At 30.5% G+C, this 25,520-nt stretch overlaps 1 protein-coding gene across 1 annotated transcript in view; it reads left to right on the top strand.

The window, feature by feature from the left end:
• The window catches only part of Scr (homeobox sex combs reduced), a 104,538-nt gene that overhangs the window by 12,514 nt on the left and 66,504 nt on the right, over nucleotides 1–25,520 (top strand). The window contains exon 2 of the mRNA XM_075291463.1: nucleotides 15,576–16,543. Coding sequence (XP_075147578.1) covers nucleotides 15,664–16,543 — 880 coding nt within the window. The 5' untranslated portion in view covers nucleotides 15,576–15,663. The remainder of the gene's footprint in view (nucleotides 1–15,575; nucleotides 16,544–25,520) is intronic.

Below are 25,520 nucleotides of genomic sequence, written 5' to 3'. Positions count from 1 at the left end.
TATAAAAGAGTTCACTTTTTTCTGTGTAAAAAGATGCCTTCCCCGTATGACATACCCATGTAAAATTCATTTCTTCTAATGCGATTTTACATCACTTCAAAAATATCTCTCTGTTTGGTTGGAAGTTGAAAATTGTTTGATGAGCTTTAATTTTTATTTTTTTATTAAAGTTTTTTATTTCTTTTAAAGTACCATTTTTTAGTGTATAAAAGGATTTAGAATTGCGTTTTTAATCCCCTCCACCATCGAAAATAAATCTAAAGCTAATTGCTGTAAATGTTATTTTTTCACTCATTTTTAATCATCTCCCCCTCGCAACAAGCATACCTACATATCTAACGAGTTTCAAATACCCACACCTCATAAATCACTTATCACTATTCACATCCTACAGGGGGCGCACTATATGTTACTTATAAAACAACAAAAAACACAGTCTCAACAGAAGCCACAACGGCAATCAACAAATACTACAACTACTACAATATCACCACAGCCTTATTTTGACTCACTCAACTTTCATTGATATTTACAAAAACAATTTGCTAGAAAGAAAAGAAACATCAACAATTTCTTACAACACCAAGATGACAATAAAACTATACAAAAAAACAACAAAAATAATAAACAAACAACCTAACCATCGTACTATATTAGGCCCATAAAGATAATGTCATAAATCATCAATGTATGAAATATCTTTAGTATCTCACCCTAGGCCCACCTCATACACTCAACACCCAACTCATCTCAAAGTCATATCACCACACTACTACTACTACTACTGCTGTTAAACAGCATGAGTGGTTTGCTTTGACCTCGAAAATGAGAGAGAAAAAATAAAAACAAATTAAACGGAAGATACACCCTACCACAAACTAACCGCAACACAAATATAACAAAAGCAGCAAAAAAAAACGCACAACCAGGAAAAAAACAATAAATAGTAATTATCATTTTCATAATTATTACATAACAAGCCCACTTGAAAATGCCCAGATAAAGAAAGTGAGCCATGATATATGAGGCAACATTCAAACCGGCCGCTGCAACAATCATATCTCTAAATGTTTATGTGTTGTATGGTAACCAGAAGATGGAAAAAAGGACAAAGGACAATAGGGCTAACAGTATGATAAGCAATAAAAACAATCATAATTGTCATATTCAGGAAAGAAAAAGATACAAGGCCACCACCAATGGTTATGGCCCATATTTTCACACCCATATTATATAAAAATATATTGAACATTTTCTTTGAAGAGTGTTGTCAACTATCTTTAAAGATAGAGAAGCGTTGCAGGTTTTTTTTAATGGAAATAAGGTGTTGAATTCTGCGAAATTATCCCAAAAATTATGATACTTACTACTTACGCGTATAAACACAATAATGTCGACAGATGATAGGCGAAGTATTGTTATTGTGAATTGTGAGCAATGGAAATATATAATTAATTTTGTTTTGGAAGTCTTAGACCTTTATAAAAAGAATATGTTAGATCAGATTAATAATGCTTTACTGCGTTGCTGTTGTGAAAATATTTTTGTCAACCTAAGCAATCAAATTTAAAGTTGGGTTGTTTCCTTAACTATATCTGTACGGACGAAAAAGACTGTTTTTCATATGTTTGGGTGTAAAAAATATATGTTTGGAACACAGATTTTTTTAACACAATATTTTTAAATGCAAGCATATGTTGTTCATAAACTAGCATATCATGTTTGGGACATATATGTTAATATGTTAGAACATATTATGTTTGGTATATAAAATTTTTGTAAATATAATATGTTTGGATGCAAACATATATTAATTTAGAAATAGCCTATAAACATATATGTGTTTAGAAAGAGGGATTGAGAGAGTATGCTGCAAGTTTTCTACGAGTGTATGCCTAAGGTGAAATATAATATGTTTGAACAATACAAACAATATTTTGTTTGGACCAATCTTGAAAATTTATATGCTTATTTGGGTATATGTTACAGAAGCGATTTAGTTTTGAGTGTGTACAATTTAAATAGAATGCAAAAATTCTTAAGTGAAGATTAAAAATTTTAAGATCCAAGTAACCTTTCTTTTAATTTTTTTAATTTTAGATATCTCCATATTAGGAATCTCCATAATAAAAAATTACTCCTCGGCATTGGTATTTCTGAATTGTCGATAATTTTAATTGCGAAACATTGCATACTTTTAGGACGTACCCGTGTTCACCAATATAGTATTGGAATAAAAATGAAAAATATATATTATTTTGTGGCATAACAAAAAATTGGAACCAAAGTATCGCCGCTTGAAAAAAGTTAAAATTTTGCCACTAATGTGGCCCAACGACAACACTTTGCCATATCACAGTATTTTCAAGTTAATCTGTTTGTTTCATTTGTCTATACATTTCTTGCTCGTTTCTAGTTCATAAAGTTAAATTGGTTTTAGTTCCCTGGAGGGATCACTCTATTTTGGTTTAATAACAAGTAAACTCTACCAATCCATTAATAACTTGAATTGAATCCTCATATGAAACCGCCACATTGGCCATACTGGTGTCTCGTCGCCATTAGTAACACATCAATAGTGAAGATTTTTAAAATCTCATCATACAAAAACCAACAAATATGGGATAAGAAAAAAAACAAATACAAATTATGAGAACCATTTTTTTTAATCCCAGCAAAAACAACTAAAAGCATATTGTAGCAATGACATATGAAGGATCACAGAAAACCACAAAAAAACAACAACAATAGTACTCTAAAACCGCACGTACAAAATGACAATTTATGACTTGTACTTTTTATGAGGTGATTACAACATTTTTATGACTTTTTAATGGGGGTATTTATATGGCCTATATTACACACATACTCATACGTACAGAAATGCGTGAAACAAAAACCCAATGTTCTCATTGAGTTGCTCTCACGTGTGTAGAACATAAGACATGGGGCTGTAATGCAGTTGCGCGTGCGCATATACCTTTTTCTTTCTCCATGCTGCTGGCAGACTTTGGATTATGGCGTTTCATATTTTTCTTCGGAGACTTTATACACAATTGTAATTTTAAATGGCATTTTGGTTTGTTTGTTTGTGTTTTGTATGTGATTTTATTTTTACACCATACACAACAACGAAATACATTCAGCAAAGGAATTTCATATTTTTTTTTTTGCTGTAGTCTAAAAAAAGAATCGTTAACGCCCATGTTGACAAGGCTCAAACATATTGGAAAAATTATGATTTATGACTACATGCCACCACCACCACGCCATCATAATCATCATCCGACAAGAGAAAGGGAATGGTTCCTAGTGTCTACTATGGTTATGATGATGAGGATATTGATGTTTGTTGTTTTCTATACCATCTAGGTGAGAGGGATGATATTTCACCCATAACAAAAAACAAAAAATTATGACAGTTCAAATATTGTTTACCTACTGCCTACATTCTATGAAGTTGTACTTGAAGATATGAAATCATAATGGAGAAATTATGGCTGAGCATGATTTTACAAAAACAAATCCCATATAACCTTAAGCCATTATGAAATCATAATTTGTATGTGTGCATCCATTGTTTTTATACGAGTACAGGGAAAGTAGGATGTATCATGGGGATGACAGCCATCAAAAAAGATATACCACAATAGTTTTAATACGGATACATGGTGAAATGTAGCTTAGCGATTAGGATTGTTTGGTGAATTTGAGAGCTTAAGAGGATCCAATAGAGGTTTATTTGTGTCTTAAGGTGAGTACTAAGTTCGAGAGTGTGTTTAACGAACTTATTTAAATCAATTAATTTAATTGATTACTAATATTATTTAACCACATAGGGTATAATAATTTTGATGTGCATAAAATACATACAGATCGACTCAAAATCAACTCGAGTCAATCTAGCCCTATACGTAAATTCAATTTTAACTTTAATCGAAGAAATACTGAAACGAACGCCATTCAAACAATTTATCCTACTTTTAATTAATTGACTACTTTTCCCTATTTAAATAACTTTTGTTTAATATTTATTTTAATTGATTAAAATTTCTATGTCGTCTTATATTTTAATTTTCATTTTCTTCATCGTAAAATTCAAAATCATATATGTCAAATGCCACCAAATCTAAATATAAGACCACTTATTTAAATGATAGAAATCTTTCTAAACAATATGCTTGTAATTTACATTCTCTCCCTCTTAGTCAGTTGACAAAAACCGAAAAACAAAAGAATTTTCTTCTGCCCCCCCCCCCCCCCCCTAACCCATTTCAAATGTCGATTTTTGTATTTGATTTACGACTATTAAAATGGCACACAACTCAATTCCCTAATTTATATTGGGAATAAGTCACCAAAAGGAGGATTTTGTTGAATGGCATACAATTAAATTCCCATCATCAAGGAAACTAAAGAAAGTAGAGAGATAAAATACTAGGAATATCGTTATACCTGCCTCATGGCCTTTTATGAAACTAACCCTCCACCACTTTCTAATTTCAATAGAATTTTCTTCACCTAGAAGATTTTAATAAATAATTACGAATTCAATAAGAAGCAAATACCTTCTTATTCGTAGGATAAAATAATAAAATAAAAATGATAAAATAGAAAAAATTAAAAGATAATATAAAATAAAAATATTTATTTAAATAGTATAAATAAATATTTTTCGACAAATTAAGGAAAATTTATCAGATTTAATAAATTTTTTCTTACTTAAAATTTTTTGTATTTTGGAACAAATAAGATAGAATTAATTTTTGTAGCCCCACCGGGAACTCATGAATGGCACATTTTTTATAAAATTAAGAAATCTTAGGAAAACTCCCACAAAATAAGAAAATTCGAATTTAGTAAAATTTTATGATTCAAATAAATTCTATATTATGACAGACTATAATAGATGCTATTATTTGTTCTATAAAATTTAATTTTTCACTAAACGATTACTTGTTATCGAAAAAAACTGCCTCAAAACATGGCTAAATAGCAATATGAAACTACTATACCTCTATAAAAAAAATCATGTTTTTCCGACAGGAATGAAATTTTGTATATGTATTTTAAAACAGTAGGGCATTTTTCACTTGAATTTCATTACAATGAACTGTCTCAAGCTTGAACACTCTTAAAACCGGACACTTCTCAAAACAAATTGAAATGAACCTCTCATAACTGGACACCTCCTAAATGTGGACAAAAATTAAGCGATCATGCCACTTCTGAGTGGTTTCGCTGAGTAATAATTTCAAATTTGTCAGATATTATTTCTGTATGGCCTCATTTATATATTGCAAGCATTGATGATATAGGTTTTCGTAGACGTTTAATGAAAAATAAAACAATAAAAAGAAATAAAATGTATATGCCATAAATACAATAGTATACCAATAATTCCAATAGTTGTTTATGTATAAAAAAGAAAACGGCTTAATACATTAAAAATCTTTTTCTTGTATACCTTTATCTTAAATTGATAGGGTATAACAGTTATAAAAGTGTTATATTGTATTGTATAACAGATATCAAACTGTCATGGTGTTTATCATTATGCTTCTCTTTTGTATCATCAATCACATTTTAACTTAAACGTCAATCATATTTAATTGTTTAACATCATTGTTATATTTAAATTATTATTGATTACAATAACAAAATTTGAAATTCTCTAATAAAAAAGGAAAAAAGACAAAACCCCAGACTTTAGAAAAAAATCAGAACTAAAATGCCTTACCTTTCTGCGAGATCTTAAAAAAAAATCGGATTTAAACATACGTACTTTTCTTTGCGTTCTGCAGAAACATCGGACCTAAAATTTCTTACTTTTCTTTGCGTTCTACAGAAAAATCGTAACTAGTTTTTTACTTTTCGTTGCGTTCTAGAGAAATTTTTGTTTGTTTTCTTAACAATATTGTATTGTGTGGAAATTCTTAATTTTTCGTTTTTGTCTCTATACGCGTCTATCATATGGTCTTGCAATGCCGCATGTGTCACATTTGAAAGTAGCCAAAGAATTGTTATAATTTATGGGCTTTCTTAAAACGACAATCATTGTGATCATCATACTCATCGGTGGCGGCGGCGACCAAACAAGCATACAATACGTTCACAAAAAAACAGAGCAACACTCCCAGTCTAATAGCATTAACAGCGAAATGCCAAACCGGCAGACAGACAGCAACAAATTTCTAAACACATGATCAAAAAAAAAAAAAAAACAGAAAATGAATTGAAATTGTAGAAAATAAGAGAGGCGATCTTTATGATGACGATGATGATGTTGATGATGCTTCTATTGCTACTCTAATGAAATGCTTCAATGACTTTTTTTGAATACGAAAATGCCAAAATGAAATGAATTTCTACTTGTTAAGCGATTTTCGCTTTGTTGTTGTATTTTTTTATTTTTTAAATTTGCTCTTCTCTTCGTTTGTAATTTATTTCGGATGCTGCTACTCTTTTGGGATATTCTTAAATATTCATGGATTTAATTAACACCAATTGAACTGCATGTCATTTTGGTATTTAGGAGAGACAACAACAAATTAACCAAAAATATTTAACACATTTCAACCAAAAGAGTCACCTCCCCACCCGCAGTCTCTTATCATCGTATAATGCCAAAGATCTATAGCTATATACTCTATGCTATCCGGCAATATTTTATTTTAAACAGCTAACCAACAAATTGCCCGTCTCATAAGCTATACGACAATATGCACCCATATAATTTATGGCTGAATAAAAGTTCATTGTTGATCTTGTTGCCGATGAGTTTTCGTATTTATTGGTTTTGGTTCAGTTAAAGCTTTGGATCAGATGGCGAAATGATATAAGAGAAACTGCAATATTTCTGTTATTCTATCAGGTTTGGGATTGGATTTTTTCTTAGTTTTTTATTTAGAATTCATGGCGACCAAAAATAATACTAAATTTAGATTTCAAAGAGGATTTAGAAATTGATTTCTAATATAAATAGCATCTACATAAAATATAAAAAAATAACATTTATTTATTTATTACAAAATAAATTATGAATATAAACAAAAAACAAAAAAAGGTTTTTTAACATGTTTTCGTTGATTTTGTCACAACTAAAATTTGTTACATGTTGTAGGTAATTTTATCACAATTGAATTCCTTTCTTACTATAAGTTTCGACGTTTGGACTTACTTTAATACCTCTTTATAAACTTTATTAATAAAGAAACAATTTTGATTTGTTTACTATTATAATTTTGGCAACATTGATTTAAACAGCTAACGCACATTTCGTATTTTTTACTGTCAAACATCTTTCGTTTGGTCTTTATTTAACCATAAATCGTTTTTCAAACGAACGCATTATTTTAATTTTATGTGCTGTTTATTAAATTTCAATATATGTGTTGTTTATAATTTTTTACCAATTTTGAGTGTAGTAAAAATAAATTTATTATTTTTCCCATAGATGGTGTTATTAGACATTTGTCTTTCTCTCCTAAGATTTTATCAGAGAAACTTTATTAATTTCTACGGTAAAGATATCCTTTAGAACAATGTATAAAATAGAACTCATAATATGGCTTAATCTTGGATTTCCTCTTCCGCGAGGGTCCACATACCCCACTGGTACCAATTCCTTTAAACAATTCCTTTATTGGCGAAGGCTGCAAGGGTCTCTTATTTTGCACTTATTAGACAAACCATTTCTATTACAAAGAAGTTAGCAAATATGAGATACCATCTTAGTTTTTGCAATCTCTTAATTTTTATACCCTCCACCATAGGATGGGGGTATATTAACTTTGTCATTCCGTTTGTAACACATCGAAATATTACTCTAAGACCCCATAAAGTATATATATTCTGAGTCGTGGTGAAATTCTGAGTCGATCTAAGCATGTCCACCCGTCCATCCGTCTGTTGAAATCACGCTAACTTCCGAACAAAATAAGGTATCGACTTGAAACTTGGCACAAGTAGTTGTTATTGATGTAGGTCGGATGATATTGCAAATGGGCCATATCGATCCACTTTTACGTATAGCCCCCATATAAACGGACCCCCAAATTTAGCTTGCGAATCCTCTAAGAGAAGCAAATTTCATCCGATCCGGCCGAAATTTGGTACATGGTGTACGTATAGGGTCTCTAATAACCGTGCAAAAATTGGTCCACATCGGTCCATAATTTTATATAGCCCCCATATAAACCGATCCCCAGATTTGGCTTGTGCGGCCTCTAAGAGAAGCAAATTTCATCCGATCCGGCTGAAATTTGGGACATGGTGTTGGTATATGGTCTCTAATAATCATGCAAAAATTGGTCCACATCGATGCATAATTATATATAGCCCCCATATAAACCGATCCCCAGATTTGGCTTGCGGGGCCTCTAAGAGAACCAAATTTCATCCGATCCGGCTGAAATTTGGGACATGGTGTTGGTATATGGTCTCTAATAATCATGCAAAAATTGGTCCACATCGATGCATAATTATATATAGCCCCCATATAAACCGATCCCCAGATTTGGCTTGCGGGGCCTCTAAGAGAAGCAAATTTCATCCGATCCGGCTGAAATTTGGGACATGGTGTTGGTTTATGGTCTCTAATAATCATGCAAAAATTGGTCCACATCGATGCATAATTATATATAGCCCCCATATAAACCGATCCCCAGATTTGACCTCCGGAGCCTCTTGGAAGACCAAAATTCATCTGATTCAGTTGAAATTTGGTACGTGGTGTTAATATATGGCCTCAAACACCGATGGAAAAATTGGTCGAAATCGGTCCATAATTATGTATAGCCCCCATATAAACCGATGCCCAGATTTGACCTCCGGAGCCCCTTTTAAGAGCAAAATTCATCAGATTAGGTTGAAATTTGGTACGTGATGTTAGTATATGGTATCCAACAACCATGCAGGAATTGGTTCATATCAGTCCATAATTATATATAGCCCCATATAAACCCATTTGGTTTCGGAGCCTCTTGGAGAAGAAAAAATCATCCGATCTGGTTGAAATTTAGTACGTGTTTGTGTATGATATTTAACAACCATGCCAAAAGTGGTCCATATCAGTCCATAATCATATATAGCTCCCATATAAACCGATCCCGAGATTTGGTTTTAGAGTCTCTTGGAGGAGCAAATTTCATCCGAGTTAGATGAAATTTGGTACATTGTGCTAGCATATGGCAGTTAACATATATAGTTATATATAGCCCTCAGATAAATCGATCCCCAATCACACAAAAATTGGTCCATATCAAGTTCATAATTGTAGCCCCCACATAAGCGACCCCCATATTTCAATTCTGGCTCTCTACACAGAAAAAAATATCACCAAAATATTTCCAATTAAAAAGTTAATTGAAGTTGAAAAAAATTTCAATTAATAAATTAATTGATACAAATAACTTTTTAATCAAGATAGAAATATTAAGTCAATTAAGTCGATGATTGAAAATTTAAAAATTTTTAATTAAAACATTAATTGATACAATTAACTTTTTAATCAAATTCGGAAGACTAAGTCAGTTAAAGAAAGTGATGAATATTTTTTAATTTTTAATTAAAAATGTATTTCAAACAATCAATTGTTAATCCAAATAAAAACCAATTCAGAAAATAATTGAAAATAGTTACATTTCTTAATTAAAAAATTAATTGAGTTTGGCTATCAACATCAATTAAATTTTTAATTGAATCAATTAAAAAATTAATTGAAATTTACTAATGAAATCAATTAATATTTTAATCAAGAATTTTTTCTATGACCAATTAAAACTGTGATTGATACTATCATTTTCGTGATTGAAGACATTTCAATTAAAAAATTAATTGGATCAATTAATTTCGTGATTGAATTAGAAAAAAATTTTTTTGTGTGTACGTATCGTTCACAAAGTCCATATCGATTCGTAATTATTTGTAGACTTATCTATACATAACTTTTTTGTCTAATATATACCACGTATGGACTAACTCACAATTTAGAAAACGATGTTAAGAAGTTTTAAGATACCGTGCCATCGGTAAGTATTACGACAACGCAAGTTATTCGATTGTGGATGGCAGTCTTTCGCAGAAGTTTCTACGCAATCCATAGTGGAGGGTACATAAGATTCGGCCTGGCCGAACTTACGGCCGTATATACTTGTTTTCTTATAACAAGTATTTTTGCATTTTATTTTTGGATAATATAAACAATATTAAATGCGTTTAGATAACTTTATAGAAATTATAACAGTTCTGAAAGTATGTATTCTACTTTATATAAAGCCAAAGGTCACTAGATAAATATTGAACAAATAAAAATAAAATTGATCATTTTAAATATAAATAGTTATATTGAGCCATATATAATAGTTTTGAAACTGTTATATATCTTAACTAATTACGACACTTTTCTATAATATCTTGATTTATTCTAACTTCTTAGGCTTCATTAGCATTCATCTTACAATTATACAGTAACAAAACCACATAGAAATGTTTTCAATCAATTTAAAAAAAAAATACCCAAAAAATAAAAATGTCTAAACTGATACCAATTACGAAATGTGTCATTAAAATTGAGCCAATAAAAAAATGTTTATATTCAAAGAAACTTTTCATTGAAATAGTTAAACAACGAAATATTTCGTACTATTAGCCTAGTGCTAAGAACTCGTTTCTGTGCGAAAAAAAAATTGTATACTCCATATAAAACTCAATCGCGCAGAATAACTACGAAATCTTTGTATTTTCGAACACATATTGATGCAACTCTGGTATTTCTGTAACATTGTACAAAGCAATTAACAAACGTTTTTATTATTTGAATGTAAAATTTTTCATTATGTCAATGAAAATATATCATTACCTACATCTTAAAGAATTTTTCTTTGTGTGTTCACTATTCCATTTAAATTTCTTCAAAACGCTTTTCAGTCAATAAACACCAAACCCCAGTAAATAGAAATTACAAGTATTGAAAATAAGCCAATTAGCTACCTATGCTTAATAGTGGGGAGCAAACATCAAACCAAACGCTATATTAAAATCCTTAATTTCACTTAATTTATTCCATTCTTAATCTCAAGAAAATAACAAAATAACCTCAAATACTAGCCTCTATAACGCCTCTGATTTTGACCTTAAATTTGCAGACAATATAAGCTTCGTTAGAGTGTCCAACCACCTTCATGGTCTCTACGAAAACTAAATAAATACCTATACAGGTTACGTAATTGCAATGTAGACTCAAAAAATAAAACAGGTCAAAAACCTTTTGCCACAAGACATCAACTGCAAATGTTAAGAACAAAAAAAAAGAGTAAAAGCAGCAGCGGCCATAACAACGTGCCATTTTCAAAATCGCTTTTCCTTACCTCGAGCATTTTTTAGGATTTTTGTTGTGGAGTTTATTCGCTCCATACAAGCCTGTTATTGTGTTTTAGTTAAGCGGTTATATTGATTTTTTAGTATTCGCAAAAAGGCACTTCTGTATGAAATGGAAGCAAGAAACCACACTGATAAAAAACACATAGGGATTTTAAAGACGCAAAACGTAAATTTTAGACTTTAAATATAATTTCGACAAAGCTAATCAAGTTTTCCAATTACATTTCTTGAAGAAAGGAATGCCAGTTTTGCTTTAAAATATATTTTTTCAGATTCAAATACTCTAGAATTCCATTATAATCAAAGAAAAAATTAAGTAATTAAATATTTTTTTTTTAGAAATCTAACAAAATTTCGCAGGTTTTGTTATAGAAAATATTTAAATTTGTATATGCAAAAAAAAAATTAATTATTCTTGTACTAATTTTAGGGAATTTTCATGTACAAGCATTATTCTCCATTCCCTTTTTGAGATTTTTCACGATTTTTTTTTTTATTTTTGCTATAGGGTTAAATTGCCCATTGGTTCAGAAAATTATGGGTTTCACGTGCTTTGTTTTCGTCATTGCATTTTACTATCTGGCCAGTGTTTGACTTGAACTCTTTAACATTTTACATTGCATAGCTGTCGTTTTCATTTGTGGTTTGCATTTTTTTGTTCATTTTCAAAAAATGTCGGTCGTATGTTCCGTGTAGTTATTGTGTTTTTTTTTGCGTTCACTTATATAATAAACGGAGATGGTTTCCTATTTGTTTTCTGGAATACTCATGAGTACACTTCAAATATGTTCTTGTATTGTTGCACTAACATAACCCTGCAAAAAAAGCGTCGCCAAAAAAGTAATGAAAATGTTCTTTTTTGGATCCGGAAGTGGTGCAAAATTGACGCAGAAGCGATGAATTTAACATGGGCTTGTCATAGGACGGAAGTCCTCCATTTCAACAGCCGTTGCTCTGAATTTGCATCACTTCTTTAGGTGTGATCCGAATTCAATGTTTTGGATGTAAATTAAAAAATTCTGTGATATTTTGTCAAATAAATAATTTTTATAACTTTTTATAATTTTTACTGGATTCTAACGCTTGTCGGAAACGCTTGACCTCAAATATTTTCGAAAATTCACAATTTTTTCAGATTGGATTTAGCATTTTTGTCGACAAAATTTAAATGGTTTGTACCATTTTATGAATTCGTAGTCTATTTTTAACCTATTTGAAACAAAAAAGTTAAAATTATCCATTAAAAGTACGAAAAAACCAAGTTATAAAAAATTGAATTAAAAGAACTTCCTGGGTAGTTAAAATAAAGAACATCGTTGGGAATGTCTCTTCTGGAAGTGCTTGTGCCTTTGGAAGAACTTCCAAATTTTTTTGGTGGGAAGCTAAACTATATACGGTGGAAGTTATTTTGTTTTTCATAAAAGTCTTAATGTAGGTGAAAAACTTTCCTACTAACCTAACCTATAATAATATATTAAATAGTAAAAAATTATAAGAAAGAGAAGTCAACACAAATGACATTTTCAATGATATTAAAAGTTCTCAATTATTTTATTACGATTGTGAAACTGTTATACTTTCTTTACTTTATTATTCACGTTTTGGATTATGTGGTTTTCAAATAATTGTCAGTTGTGTGGAAGTCATCAACCTTTTCCACGCATTTGAAAGCATTATACATCTGCACTTGTTAGAAATAAAACATGAAGCTTAGTACATAGAATTTGGTATTCAAGTATTTATAAATAGTATATTTGAAAAAAAAGTTGTGTACCTCAGAAACTGTCTACCAAACAATGAAGATAATTAAACAAAAACTCAAGATTTTATCTCGTGTGATAACAGATTTTCATACTTATGACAGTTTTCAAAATTGTGACATTAATCTGATTTCATCTCTACTCAATTCAGATTGAGATCATTTTTATGACGCGTCTAAATATATGAAATTGTTAAAGTTTTTATAGGCTGGGAAAATTATTGGAAGAATACAATTGCGCAATATTTTATAATATTTGTTATTTTTATTGCCTTCCAGATCACGTATACGAAAACGTAGCTTTTGCGGTATTTTATGGTGTTAAGAAAAAAAAAAAACAAACAAATATTTAGATCCGAAAACCAAACATACCAAAAACCTATAGAATAAAAACATTAAGGAGTTAGCATAAAGGGCCCAAAATTGAGTTATCTCTCCCAGCCAGATCTATACTAAAGGCTGTGGAAAGGTTCATTCGCCCGAACCGGAACATGTACAGTCCAGGCGTGTATAGATTGGTATCTGGCGTTTTCTTTTCAATGGCTCTATTAACCATGGTCCTTAATCTATATCTGTCCATAAAGCTCGAAAAATAATTGTATAATTAGATATAATGCATTTGGACGTCAATTGCCTGTTTCGGTATCAGGCTAACATGTAATATAGTTAACATTCAAGTACTTTAAGACTTCAATGAAATTAGGGAACTATTATTTATAGTTTTACATATTGGTAATATTCAATCTGTTTTTAGATACCGTTTGTGAATAATGATTTATAATAGTTTTTGTGTTTGCATTATCATTCTATTGAATTAAAATGGAGATTCACATTTGATATGCTGCTATCTATTATAAGTAAATATAATACATATGCTTATTTTCTACAAAATCCCTGATGTTAAGAAACAAACTCACTTGATACCATAAATAATTGCATGTTGGCCTACATCATTGTCTACATTACCTTGCAGACCTTGTCTTATACTTGGACACCTCTCCAAGTACAACAATAGAAAATGAAAATACCATAATCTATATCTTTAAGCATGAGCATGCTTAAACATCAGCATGTAGCATTTTATTTTTCAGCACTACCCACTTATTTTCCGCCCGGCTTACATTTATAAACAGACAATGTAGGTGATATGTGTGTATGGAACACTTTCCAAGGCCCAAAATTATTATTATGTCCTTTACCGGTTTTTGATGGTCTTTCTTGTTACACGTTTTCTTTCTCATATGCAACACTGTTTTCGTTTTCCTCCCACTTTAGCCAAGAGAAAGGGCGTTGCAAAAGGAAATTTGCAATATACCCCCACTTATTTTTTGCAATTATATTCGATTTGCATGGAAGTTTAAGTTGTTAATTTTTTTATTTTTTTTATTATCAGTTCAATAAAAGAAACACTTAAGGGCGATTTCAGCAAACTGATTTGGTTGAAGTTCACAAGTGTTCTCCTCACTGTTTCATATTTAGGAACAAAATGAATCTTCAAGGGCTCTTAGTTGCTTTGACTCTTTATGACTTGTTTTGGGGCATGGAAATATGTGGTCAAAATGCAATGCCTTAAAAGCGATTTAATCTTCAATTGCTATTGTGCTCTTGAAAATTATTGTGTAAATATAAACATTAAGAGAAAATTAGCCATCGATATCGATGGTTTGGAATTTAAAGGCGGTGGCAGAAATGCTATTGTATTCATTTTAATCTCATAAGGAATTTGAAGGGCAAATATGTAGGTTGAACAAAAGAATCTGTCCAATGACTACAGTAACATATTTTCTATTGCTGCCCATTTTTAAATATGATGTACAATTTTGAAATCGGTTTCAATAGAGCAGCGATATTTGTTCGTGCAATTTTAATGATAATTTTTTCTAACAAAATTGTGATGCAAAAATAAAAGAAAAATAATAAGTGAACAAGTACTACCTTTTTTCAAATCTATAAGCCATTTTCGTTTCTCCCCTCTCTTTTTCTAAAATAAATAATACTTATATTAAACTAATTCGCATAGAAACATATTTGAAACAATAACTGGCTTATAAACTTACTTTCAACTCTCTATCTCTCCTATTAACATTTGTTTACATCCAAATAAGACGAAATGATCCGACATATATTGTGTCAAGCAATCTAGTTGAATTAGGAAAGCTAATTTGTAAACTATATAACTTTGTTTGTGTTTGGTATAATTTAGCAAAACTCATAACTCATTAAATCTTTTCGACATAATTTACAATCCATTTTGTTGGAGTATAACAGTTTTCTATGTTGTATAACAGTTTGTAAAAGTGTTATACTAACTAGAAATAGGTTAAAATTAAGCGAAACAAATTTTAAAATAAGTAAACTAAGCTACAAAATTGTTACAATTTTAAATTGATAGTAAACCCATAATTTAACCAATCTCTCCATCTTTTCATTACAGTTCTCCTGGTGACTACTTCTTAATACATCGAGGCTACTCTTTTGGCCCTTAAGTTCTATAATCAATTCATATCCAAATACCAACCATAATGGATCCTGATTGTTTTGCTATGTCCTCCTATCAGTTCGTCAACTCTTTGGCCTCATGTTATCCCCAACAAATGAATGCACAACAAGGTCATCCTGGTAATCCCAGTGGTAGTGCTAATACACCCAACAGTAATGGCGGCCCTGGAGCCGGTAGTACGGGTAGTGGTAATTCAGGAGCAGCAACACCGGGTAATGATTATTTTCCTGCCGCTGCCGCCTATGCCCCCAATCTATATCCAAATACACCTCAGGCCCATTATGCCAATCAAGCTGCATATAGTTTAGGTGGTGGCGGAGCGGGCGGTACTGGATCACAGGCTACACCACCCGAAATGGTTGATTATACACAACTACAACCTCAGCGATTGCTTATGCAACAGCAGCAACAACAGCAACATAATTCACATGCCTCGGTGGCGGCAGCAGCGCAGCATGTTGTTCAACAGCAACAACAGCAGCAGCAACAACAATTAGGTCAACAACACCCGCAACAACAACAACAACAAACAGGCAATATCAATTGTAAATATGCCAATGATTCTCAAACACCCACCGGCAATAATAACAGTTCCACCAATAATAACAACAACCAATCATTGGCCAGTCCCCAGGACTTATCAACAAGGGATATATCACCGAAGCTTTCACCCTCTTCGGTGGTGGAAAGTGTGGCAAGATCATTGAATAAAGGTGTGCTGGGTGTGAATCTCAATAATAATCACAGTAATAGTGTAAATGTCCCCATGCATAGTCCCGGCGAGGGCGATTCGGATTCGGAGAGTGATAGCGGCAATGAGGCGGGTAGTAGTCAAAATAGTGGCAATAAGAAAAATCCTCCACAAATATATCCCTGGATGAAGAGAGTACATCTGGGTCAAAGTGAGTATTAATAATTTTTTTTATTATCAATTTAAAAATTATAATTTAAGAAGAAAGCTAAAAGTTATTCATTTTTTTATTTAAAACAAAAAATAATTGGAAAAAATGATTTTCTTCGGAAGAGTTTTAATGTGTTGCAATAAAAGAAAAAAAATATATTTTTTATAGTTAAAACCGTTTTAATTATTGTTTTTAGTCAATGAAATAAATTTCTCAGTTTATAACAGTCTAACAACTGTTATAATATAACCTTCTTGTTAGAAAATTGTTTATTAATAACATATGATCCTCCTAAACGATTAAATCAAACTCAAAATCGTTCATAGATAATTAATTGCTCTCTCAGACTGAATTCAAGGCATTTACATGAAGATACCATGAACTATTTAAGTTAAACAGATTGTTTATATTTTCCAAATTGACTCACCGTAAAATCCATCAAACATTTGTATGGGCAACTAATTTTAAACTATTTGGGTAATATCTTAAACATATTTCATTGAAATAAAACAAAAATTTTGCCCTAAAAATCTATACAAAACTTATGATTTAAATGACTGCTCATTTCAATGCTTCAACTTGTCAAAATAAATAAACATTGAAGTTTAAGGAATCCAGCAGTCTTTTTTAAGCAATATTTGTTGCTCACTGGTCTTTTCTACTGTTCAGCCAGGCAGACCGCTTGCTGCGATAAAATGATTGCTGCAAAAATCCCTCCGACAATAGCAAAACAAAATTTAAACTATTTCAACTCCCACCAAAAAGTCTAGCAATGACGACAACAAAACAAACACCATTCTCCAAATTCCTTCAAATGACTATACTTTCACTCATAAGTAGATTATCGCTATTGAGGGTGATTCCAAATATAGACGATTGAGTTTTTTTTTTTGATTTAATATAAATAATGAAGGAAACCACAAAACAGTTGAAATAAATGGGGGAAAACCTGCATGAATTTGAACGCATATCGCGCCCCATGAATAATGACATACAATTTTTCTTCGGTGTCATAGGTTTTTTTCTCGGTCGCTCACACTGGAATAGTGGCAAGAAAATCACGAGCACATCTAGCAAATACCACATTTTGTCTGCCTTTTAATTCCTTCATCTCTTTCAACTTTTATTTTGAGTAAGAAGATACACAATATTACCAAGTCAAAAGAAAGACACAAAAAAAAATAACATGAACTGACAAAGGTGAGAAGACATGACCTATTGACAGACAATAGCACGATTTATATTTTATATTTATGTACCCTTTTAGTATGCCCTAAAGATCAAAACTGAAAAATTAATTCTAAAAAGGAGTCTATGCTGATATTTATTAGAAGCGTTATAATAGAATATTCCTATATATGGCTGTTATACACTAAACATTGCTAACATATGGGCTCAAATTTGTACTATTCATCGATTGTCAACTAAAGTTAGAAAAAAAATTGGATTTGTCCTTGTGTAATAGTTAAAATGAAAGTTGTGCAATAGTTGTGAATTGGTTTACTCGCAAAAAGATAAAATTTAGTCAAGGAAAGCAGACGATTCTTTAAAGTATGTCTTGTTTCAAAACTGTTATACTCGAATGTTCTCAAAAACAAAATTTTCGCTAGGACAACACGACATTTTATACATAAACTAATTACTTTAAACTATAACATGAAATACTGTATTTTCCTCCTCATTCCTCTTTTTGAAAATATGTTAAAATAATTGAACATATTTTCACAAAACTAAAGTACTCATTTGATTTGTATAACAGTTGAAAGAATGTTTTATAACACTTTCAAATCTGTTATACTCATTAAAAAATTTTAAAAAGCGCACTTATCAAAATTGTATACAAAAACTAATGTCTTCACCAGTGTAACATGAAATATTGTAAATTCATGTTCAAAACCTTCTTGAAAAAGTATTTTAAAAAAGTTCCTATAAACTTCTACTGGCATCATAAGAATATTGAAAGAAATGTGCTTAATATTCTGCAATCATTTAAGTATGTGTTCTAAGCCAAGCGGAGTGTCAATTTGATATATATAGAACACTTAAAGGAAAGTTTTGTAGGATACCTTTAAATCTGTTATAATTCTAAACAATTTTCAAAAACCAAATAATTAATAGTGCTTTACAAAAAATTGTATTGTAAAGATTATAAAATAGATAAAAAACCTGCCTTTAATAGCAATTACATTTTTTTTTAATCTTCCTACAATTTGTAAATTTGTGCCCATAATAAACTTCATGTCACCAAATACATTTTTGCAATTTTGAACTCCAATGTTTTTCTTCCCACTACGAAATTTTCTTTTACAAGTGAAAAAAAAAATTATGTCTAATAATTCGGTTTCTAAAATTATCCAAAATTTTCCTTACCGGTGGGGTCACTGTTTTTTTGAGTGTACTCCCTATTCCCTTCCTGCAATCCTAATTACTTTTGTTTTCAAATCTACTTATCTATTGTCTATGATATTAATATCCTTCATTGTTGTTATTAGTTTCAAAGTCATTCCCTTAAATAAAATGTCAATCATTAAAAAGTCCTTAGATACATTGTTGTACAGCAATTGTAATTATTTATATGATTAACAATCAGATATTTATAAACTTAATAAATATGAATCACAATTAAACAAAACTCTATAGCAAAAAAAGAAATCTCACAAAAAATAATACCATACCGATTTTCAGTCACAAATGGAAAACACCTGAAGTGTAGATGCAACAACTACGGCTAATGGGAAAATAATTATTAGAGAAACTACTAGACATTAGCAAAACAATCATACACACAACAACCATGCACAAAATTAACTGCAAATTTACGTGCAAAATGTTACATATTCATCTGAAACCAAAAAAAAAAAAAAAAACAACAGCCAACCCCTTTGTATGGCAGTCACACAGGAACAATTTTGTTGCAATTTAAAGCGAAACTTGTGGCAATTGGCGGCAGCCTCTGGCAGCAGAAGCCATAACCAACTACCAACTTGAATTTGCCAACACTAAATTAACTATCGTGCAGCTAAGCTAGGCCATTGTAGCTTGGTGTTGTATGTGTATGTAAAATGTAAACAAACAGCCAACCAGCTGCTGTACATCAACCAGCTATAAAACAAAAAAAAAGTGATGGTAAACGACAGCAAAATTAAACCAAGCTTAGTTAGAGATAGTAATTTGACATCGTTGAATACATTACTGCATATATCTTTTTAGTTTTCGAGTAGCCAAACGATTTGGTTTTAATAAATTCCTTAGCTATGTTTTAGTATTTTAGAGATTCTTTTAAATTATTAAAGTCATCAGTTACCAGTAAAAGTAATTAAATTAAAAAATATATATATTATTTTGAAATCGATTTATTGATTTTAGGCTTAATTTATGGGAATAATTCCGAATTGATTTTATTGTCACTTTACAAAGAGAAACGTATTAAATAAATCAGCTATATATTGCATCTATTGCAATTAGACATTTTGGTAAGCAATAGGGCCTAGCAGCTGTAGTAATAAAATATTCAGATTGAATCTCATATTTGGAAAGAAATGTGCAATAGTGCTGCATGGTGTAAAAATCACGTAAACGAAATTAATATTGGATTAATATAATTAAATTAAATATAATTGCATTCGTTTAACAAACAAGACAATTTAAACAAATTATTCAATATTTTATTATTTAATAGACAATTAAATTCAAATTAATGGCTATCAATATAAATTTGTTTAAATTTAAAATTTAAGTGAATATATTAAAGTAAAATATATTACATTGAGTTTAACTATAATTAATAAAAAAATGTGCAAAATTTAATTTATTTATTTATATAAATAATACTAATATTTTAGGTAAATAATAAAAGTAGAATAAAATTTAAAATAGTACTTGCCATAAGCTATAAAAATAATTTTAAATTATTGATTAGTTGAAAGTGTAATTCATTACACATTATTTAATTACATTTAAATAAACTCATCCAAATAAAATAAAATAATATAATTTTAAAGATATTAAATACAAATACTTTAATAAAATTAATTAATATGAAACTAATTAATTTATTTAATATTAGTTTGAATTAAAATAACTAAATTCAATTCATTTAAATTTATTTACTGTTTCAGAAAATTAAAAATATTTATACTAATAATATAAAATCACAAAATTGTTTTAAATTAAAACAAAAATTAATGAAATGTAATTGAAATTTAAAATATAATAAATTAGCCCGTCGTAAAACTAGGAAAAACACGACTAATGTACGCGTTAGAATTGTTGTTGTATCCTGGAAACCAGTTTCTGTTAATTGTCATATGTTGTAGTTGACTGTAGAAACAATAAGCATTGTTCGACTGTTCACCACTTAGGTGAATTCTAACAAATTAGCTTTCTAAAAATAAATTTCGTGTTGTTGCATTACTATGTAACAAAACGAAATAAAAATAAGATTAAGGGACTCGTAAGTTATATGAAAAGATGATGTACAGTGGGAGAAAAGATGATTCAATTTGTAAGAGGAAATTTCCCAAATGTTTTCTCCATAAGGAGTTAGCATAAAGGGCCCAAAATTGAGTTATCTCTCCCAGCCAGATCTATACTATAGGCTGTGGAAAGGTTCATTCGCCCGAACCGAAACATGTACAGTCCAGGCGTGTATAGATTGGTATCTGGCGTTTTCTTTTCAATGGCTCTATTAACCATGTTCCTTAATCTATATCTGTCCATAAAGCTCGAAAAATAATTGTATAATTAGATATAATGCATTTGGACGTCAATTGCCTGTTTCGGTATCAGGCTAACATGTAACATAATATAATAAATTAAACAAATAATATTACCTCTATTTTAAAATAAACTATATTAATCAAACGAGTTCATAATTATATATAGCCCCCATATAAACCGATCCTCAGATTTGGCTTTCGGAGCCTCTTGGAAGAGCAAATTTCGTCTGATTCGGTTGAAATTTTCTATGTTGTGTAGGTATTTAGCACCAACAACCACGCAGAAATTTATCCATATCGGCGGTCCATATTTATATGTAGCCCTCATATAGGCCTATACCCAGATTTGACCTCCGGAGGCTCATGGAGGAGCAAATTTCGTCTGATTCGGTCAAAATTTTGTACCTTATATTGGTACATGGTCGACAACAACCATGCAATATCGGTCTATAGTTATATATAGCCCCCATATAAACCGGACCCAGATTTGACCTCGGGATAGAAGAGCAAAATTCTTGAAGGCGCAATTTCATCCGATTCGCCTGAAATTTAACATTTATATTTATAACATTTATTATATTTAATTTGAATTAGGTTAAGGTTAGGTTAAAGTGGCAGCCCGATTAAAGTTCAGGCTCACTTAGACTATTCAGTCCATTGTGAATTTGAATTAGATTAATGTAAATTAAACCAATTAAATAAAATTAAAAATTAGTATACTAATAATATACATTAAATCAAAAACTAACATTAATTAAAGTATAAAATTATGATTGTGTTCTATTCGACGTTTTGAACTGCACTAAAAGTAATTGAAATAAATAAAACTTAAATCAAAATTAATTTACATCAAATGATAAAACAAATTAAACCAATTAAATTAAAGTAAGTTATATTGTCATATGTAAGTAAGTTATATTGTCATATTAATATTAAATTAAATATGGAAACAAAATTACATATGAAAAAAACAATTAAAACATATTAATTAAAACTTTTTAAAACTAAATTTAAAAAATAATTATGGGAAAATCGATTTATAGTTATGTATTAATTTTATTAAATAACTAATCTAACTAAATTCATTTTACTTTAAGTTAAATTTAAATAAATTTAAACAAATTATCTTAAATTAAATTATATTTAATTTTGTCTTGTATATACTTCCGTATTTTTTTAGCGAATATTTTTGTGTTCTACAGGAGAATTGATATTTTCCCCCACATTTAAAGCTCTTCATAGGTATTGCATTTGCATTCTAGCTACAAGCGTTTTAGTTTTCTTCTCCTTTGTTTTTCTCTCAGTGCAAAAAACCAAATCTAAAAATTTTTGCATTTACATTTCATTTTTATAAATCTCTTCTCTGTGTTGTCCGTTGTCGAATTTTCATATAGATTTCACAATATGAGTGTATGTTCAGATGTTCGAATTTTGTTTAGCAGCTGTTGAGAGAACTTTGAAATTAACGACGTCGACATGCGACAACAGCAATGAGTGAAATGAAAAAACAATCAACAGCATTTAAAGAAATATTTGTACCAATGTTATTTCATTTAAAAACGATGCAGACCATAATGGTGATTGTGATGATGATGATGATCATCATCATCGAGGACGTCTCATGCTGCTGTTGCTGTTATTCATATGACTTCGACGACATATTGCAATAAACGATAAACAACAACCACGGCACTATCGTCATCATAAATAGCAACAACATCATTGTCGTTGCTATCCTGTTCAGCGACATCAACACTTCATCTTGTTTTTACTCAACACACACGAACACACAGACTCACACCTATACTTATACTCCTTCTCTTGCAGGCAACATTAATGAACAAAGAACTAAAAATTTTTGTGGCAAAAATGTCTTTTAATCTCTCTCTCTCTCTCTCTCACTCTAGTAAGTCTTTCGTCTTTTGGGGGAATGTTGCCTCATCATCATGATTGTCTGCATCGATGCAATGAACAAATTCCATATGCCAAACAAAAGCTTGTTCTCTGTGTTATCAAAACTACACCCTTTCACTTTAGGCTAATACATCAAATTTGTTCTCTAGACTAGACGAATTTATTTACAAGCTCGTATGTAAACATTTTTTTTTTGATTTGTTATAGTTTTTGTTTATTTCCCCGCTCGTAACCACCAAGCGGGAAATTTAATAAAAACTATAATAATTTCTTAATTAATTGCAAAGTACTAAGAGGGGTACTTGAAAGAAAATTGCTTTGATCCCCATTAAATAGCAAATAACAGCCATCACCATGATATGCACATGCTATAATTTCTTAAAACATTTTTTTTTTAGTTTTTCTTTTGTTTCCTAGAGTAGGGATGCCAGATGTGAATATATTTTTTTTTGTTCATTCAATTTTGTAATGCGTAGAGGGGTATATGAAAATCAACCCTAAGTAATATTTAATAAAAATAACGTATCAGTCTCAACTATGATGTGTAATTTAATATAAAAAAATAAAAATTTAGTTTTAGGCTCAGTTGAGGAAACAAATCTCAAATGGCATTCCTAATGCATTCAAAACGTGTAGCACGTAGACATTCACATACAATATTTGAAAGTATTTGTAATGCCTTATTTCCGGGGGAAATGAAGTATGTTAGGGGTCTTTATTGAATTGAAGTTCCAGATTTCCTATGTATTCTATATTTTTTATATATGTACTTCAAATATTTTGTAGTTCGTAACCTCATCTAAAATTTATTATATTTTACAAATAGAACTAACAGCATATATTTTTTATTTATATTTAAATTGGAAAATGTTGTTTGATGCTTACAGTGAAAGAAGAGTTTTCTTTTCTGAGGAACGAAATTTTAGACAAGCAAAGTTTTCGTTTGAAGATAACGATTTAACGATTGTCTCTTTTTTTTGATTTTAAAGAAATTTTATAATGGTAAACGAAAAATTCATTTATCTAAAATTTCGTTCGGGAGAAAAAAATTTTCAGCCTAACCACAGTTTTATTTATAATTTCTTGTAGACTGACTACTGTCTTGGGTGAATATGTATAAGTACAAAACGGACGGATAGCTTCAACTATTTATTATTGGAAAAGATCAAAGTTATTACACGCTGGTTACATAGTGCACGCAAAAATTAAAACGTTTAGAAAAACAGATATCGCAAACGTAGTTCTTGGGTTACAGTTTTTTATATCTCTCCAAAAATTCTAACTTTAATCCCCATACAATTTGTTTGTTGTACATAAAAACCTCTAAGAGCTAACATACTTTTCGATCCGTGTATAAATAATTCCAAATAATTAATTTCTTTTCTGGGAAACGAAATTTTGCCCCAACCAAGATTCTTTTCCAAATATCGAAAATATATACATGCGAAAATTTCTTCTGACGCTAATGCAAGTTTCGTTAAACAAAAATAAAAAACAATTAGAGCAAATCGTTTCAACATTAGCTATAAATTTGAATGTATTTGGTCCTAATGAAAATATTATTATAATAAGGGGAATTTGGGAGCCACCGTGGTGCAATGGTTAGCATGCCCGCCTTGCATACACAAGGTCGTGGGTTCGATTCCTACTACGACCGAACACCAAAAAGTTTTTCAGCGGTGGATTATCCCACCTCAGTCATGCTGGTGACATTTCTGAGGGTTTCAAAGCTTCTCTAAGTGGTTTCACTGGAATGTGGAACGCCGTTCGGACTCGGCTATAAAAAGGAGGTCCCTTGTCATTGAGCTTAACATGGAATCGGGCAGCACTCAGTGATAAGAGAGAAGTTCACCACTGTGGTATCACAATGGACTGAATAGTCTAAGTGAGCCTGATACATCGGGCTGCCACAAAACATAACCTAACCTAACCTAAGGGGGATTTTGTTTGTCTAAATAAAATTAGGCAATTTTTTATCTTAAAAATAAAAGAAGTTTAAAACAGAGTGTGAAGCAATGCACACCAGAATAAATCCTTGAAAAATAAAAATTAAATAAAAACTACGGCCTATAGCCGAAACTATGAAAAGTATTGCTTAAAAAAATAATAATAATATACTTTTCATTACAATATTCATTCGAGCTTATTGGACAGGAAGATTAAGGGAATTGATACTATTAAGTTACTGGGAAGAATAATTCTCGAGTGAGAAAATTTCATAAGGAATTAGCATAAAAGACCCTAATTAAACCATCACACCCGGCCAGATCTCACTAAAGACTATGGAAATGTGTAGTGGCCAACACTGAACCAGCCTGCATTGTTATCAAGCTAACATAAAAATA

The sequence above is a fragment of the Haematobia irritans genome, chromosome 1, assembly GCF_050003625.1.
Source record: "Haematobia irritans isolate KBUSLIRL chromosome 1, ASM5000362v1, whole genome shotgun sequence".
Classification (NCBI taxonomy): Eukaryota; Metazoa; Arthropoda; class Insecta; order Diptera; family Muscidae; genus Haematobia; species Haematobia irritans.
Note: the sequence above shows the minus strand (reverse complement) of the source record. Positions and strands in the feature narration are given on the sequence as shown.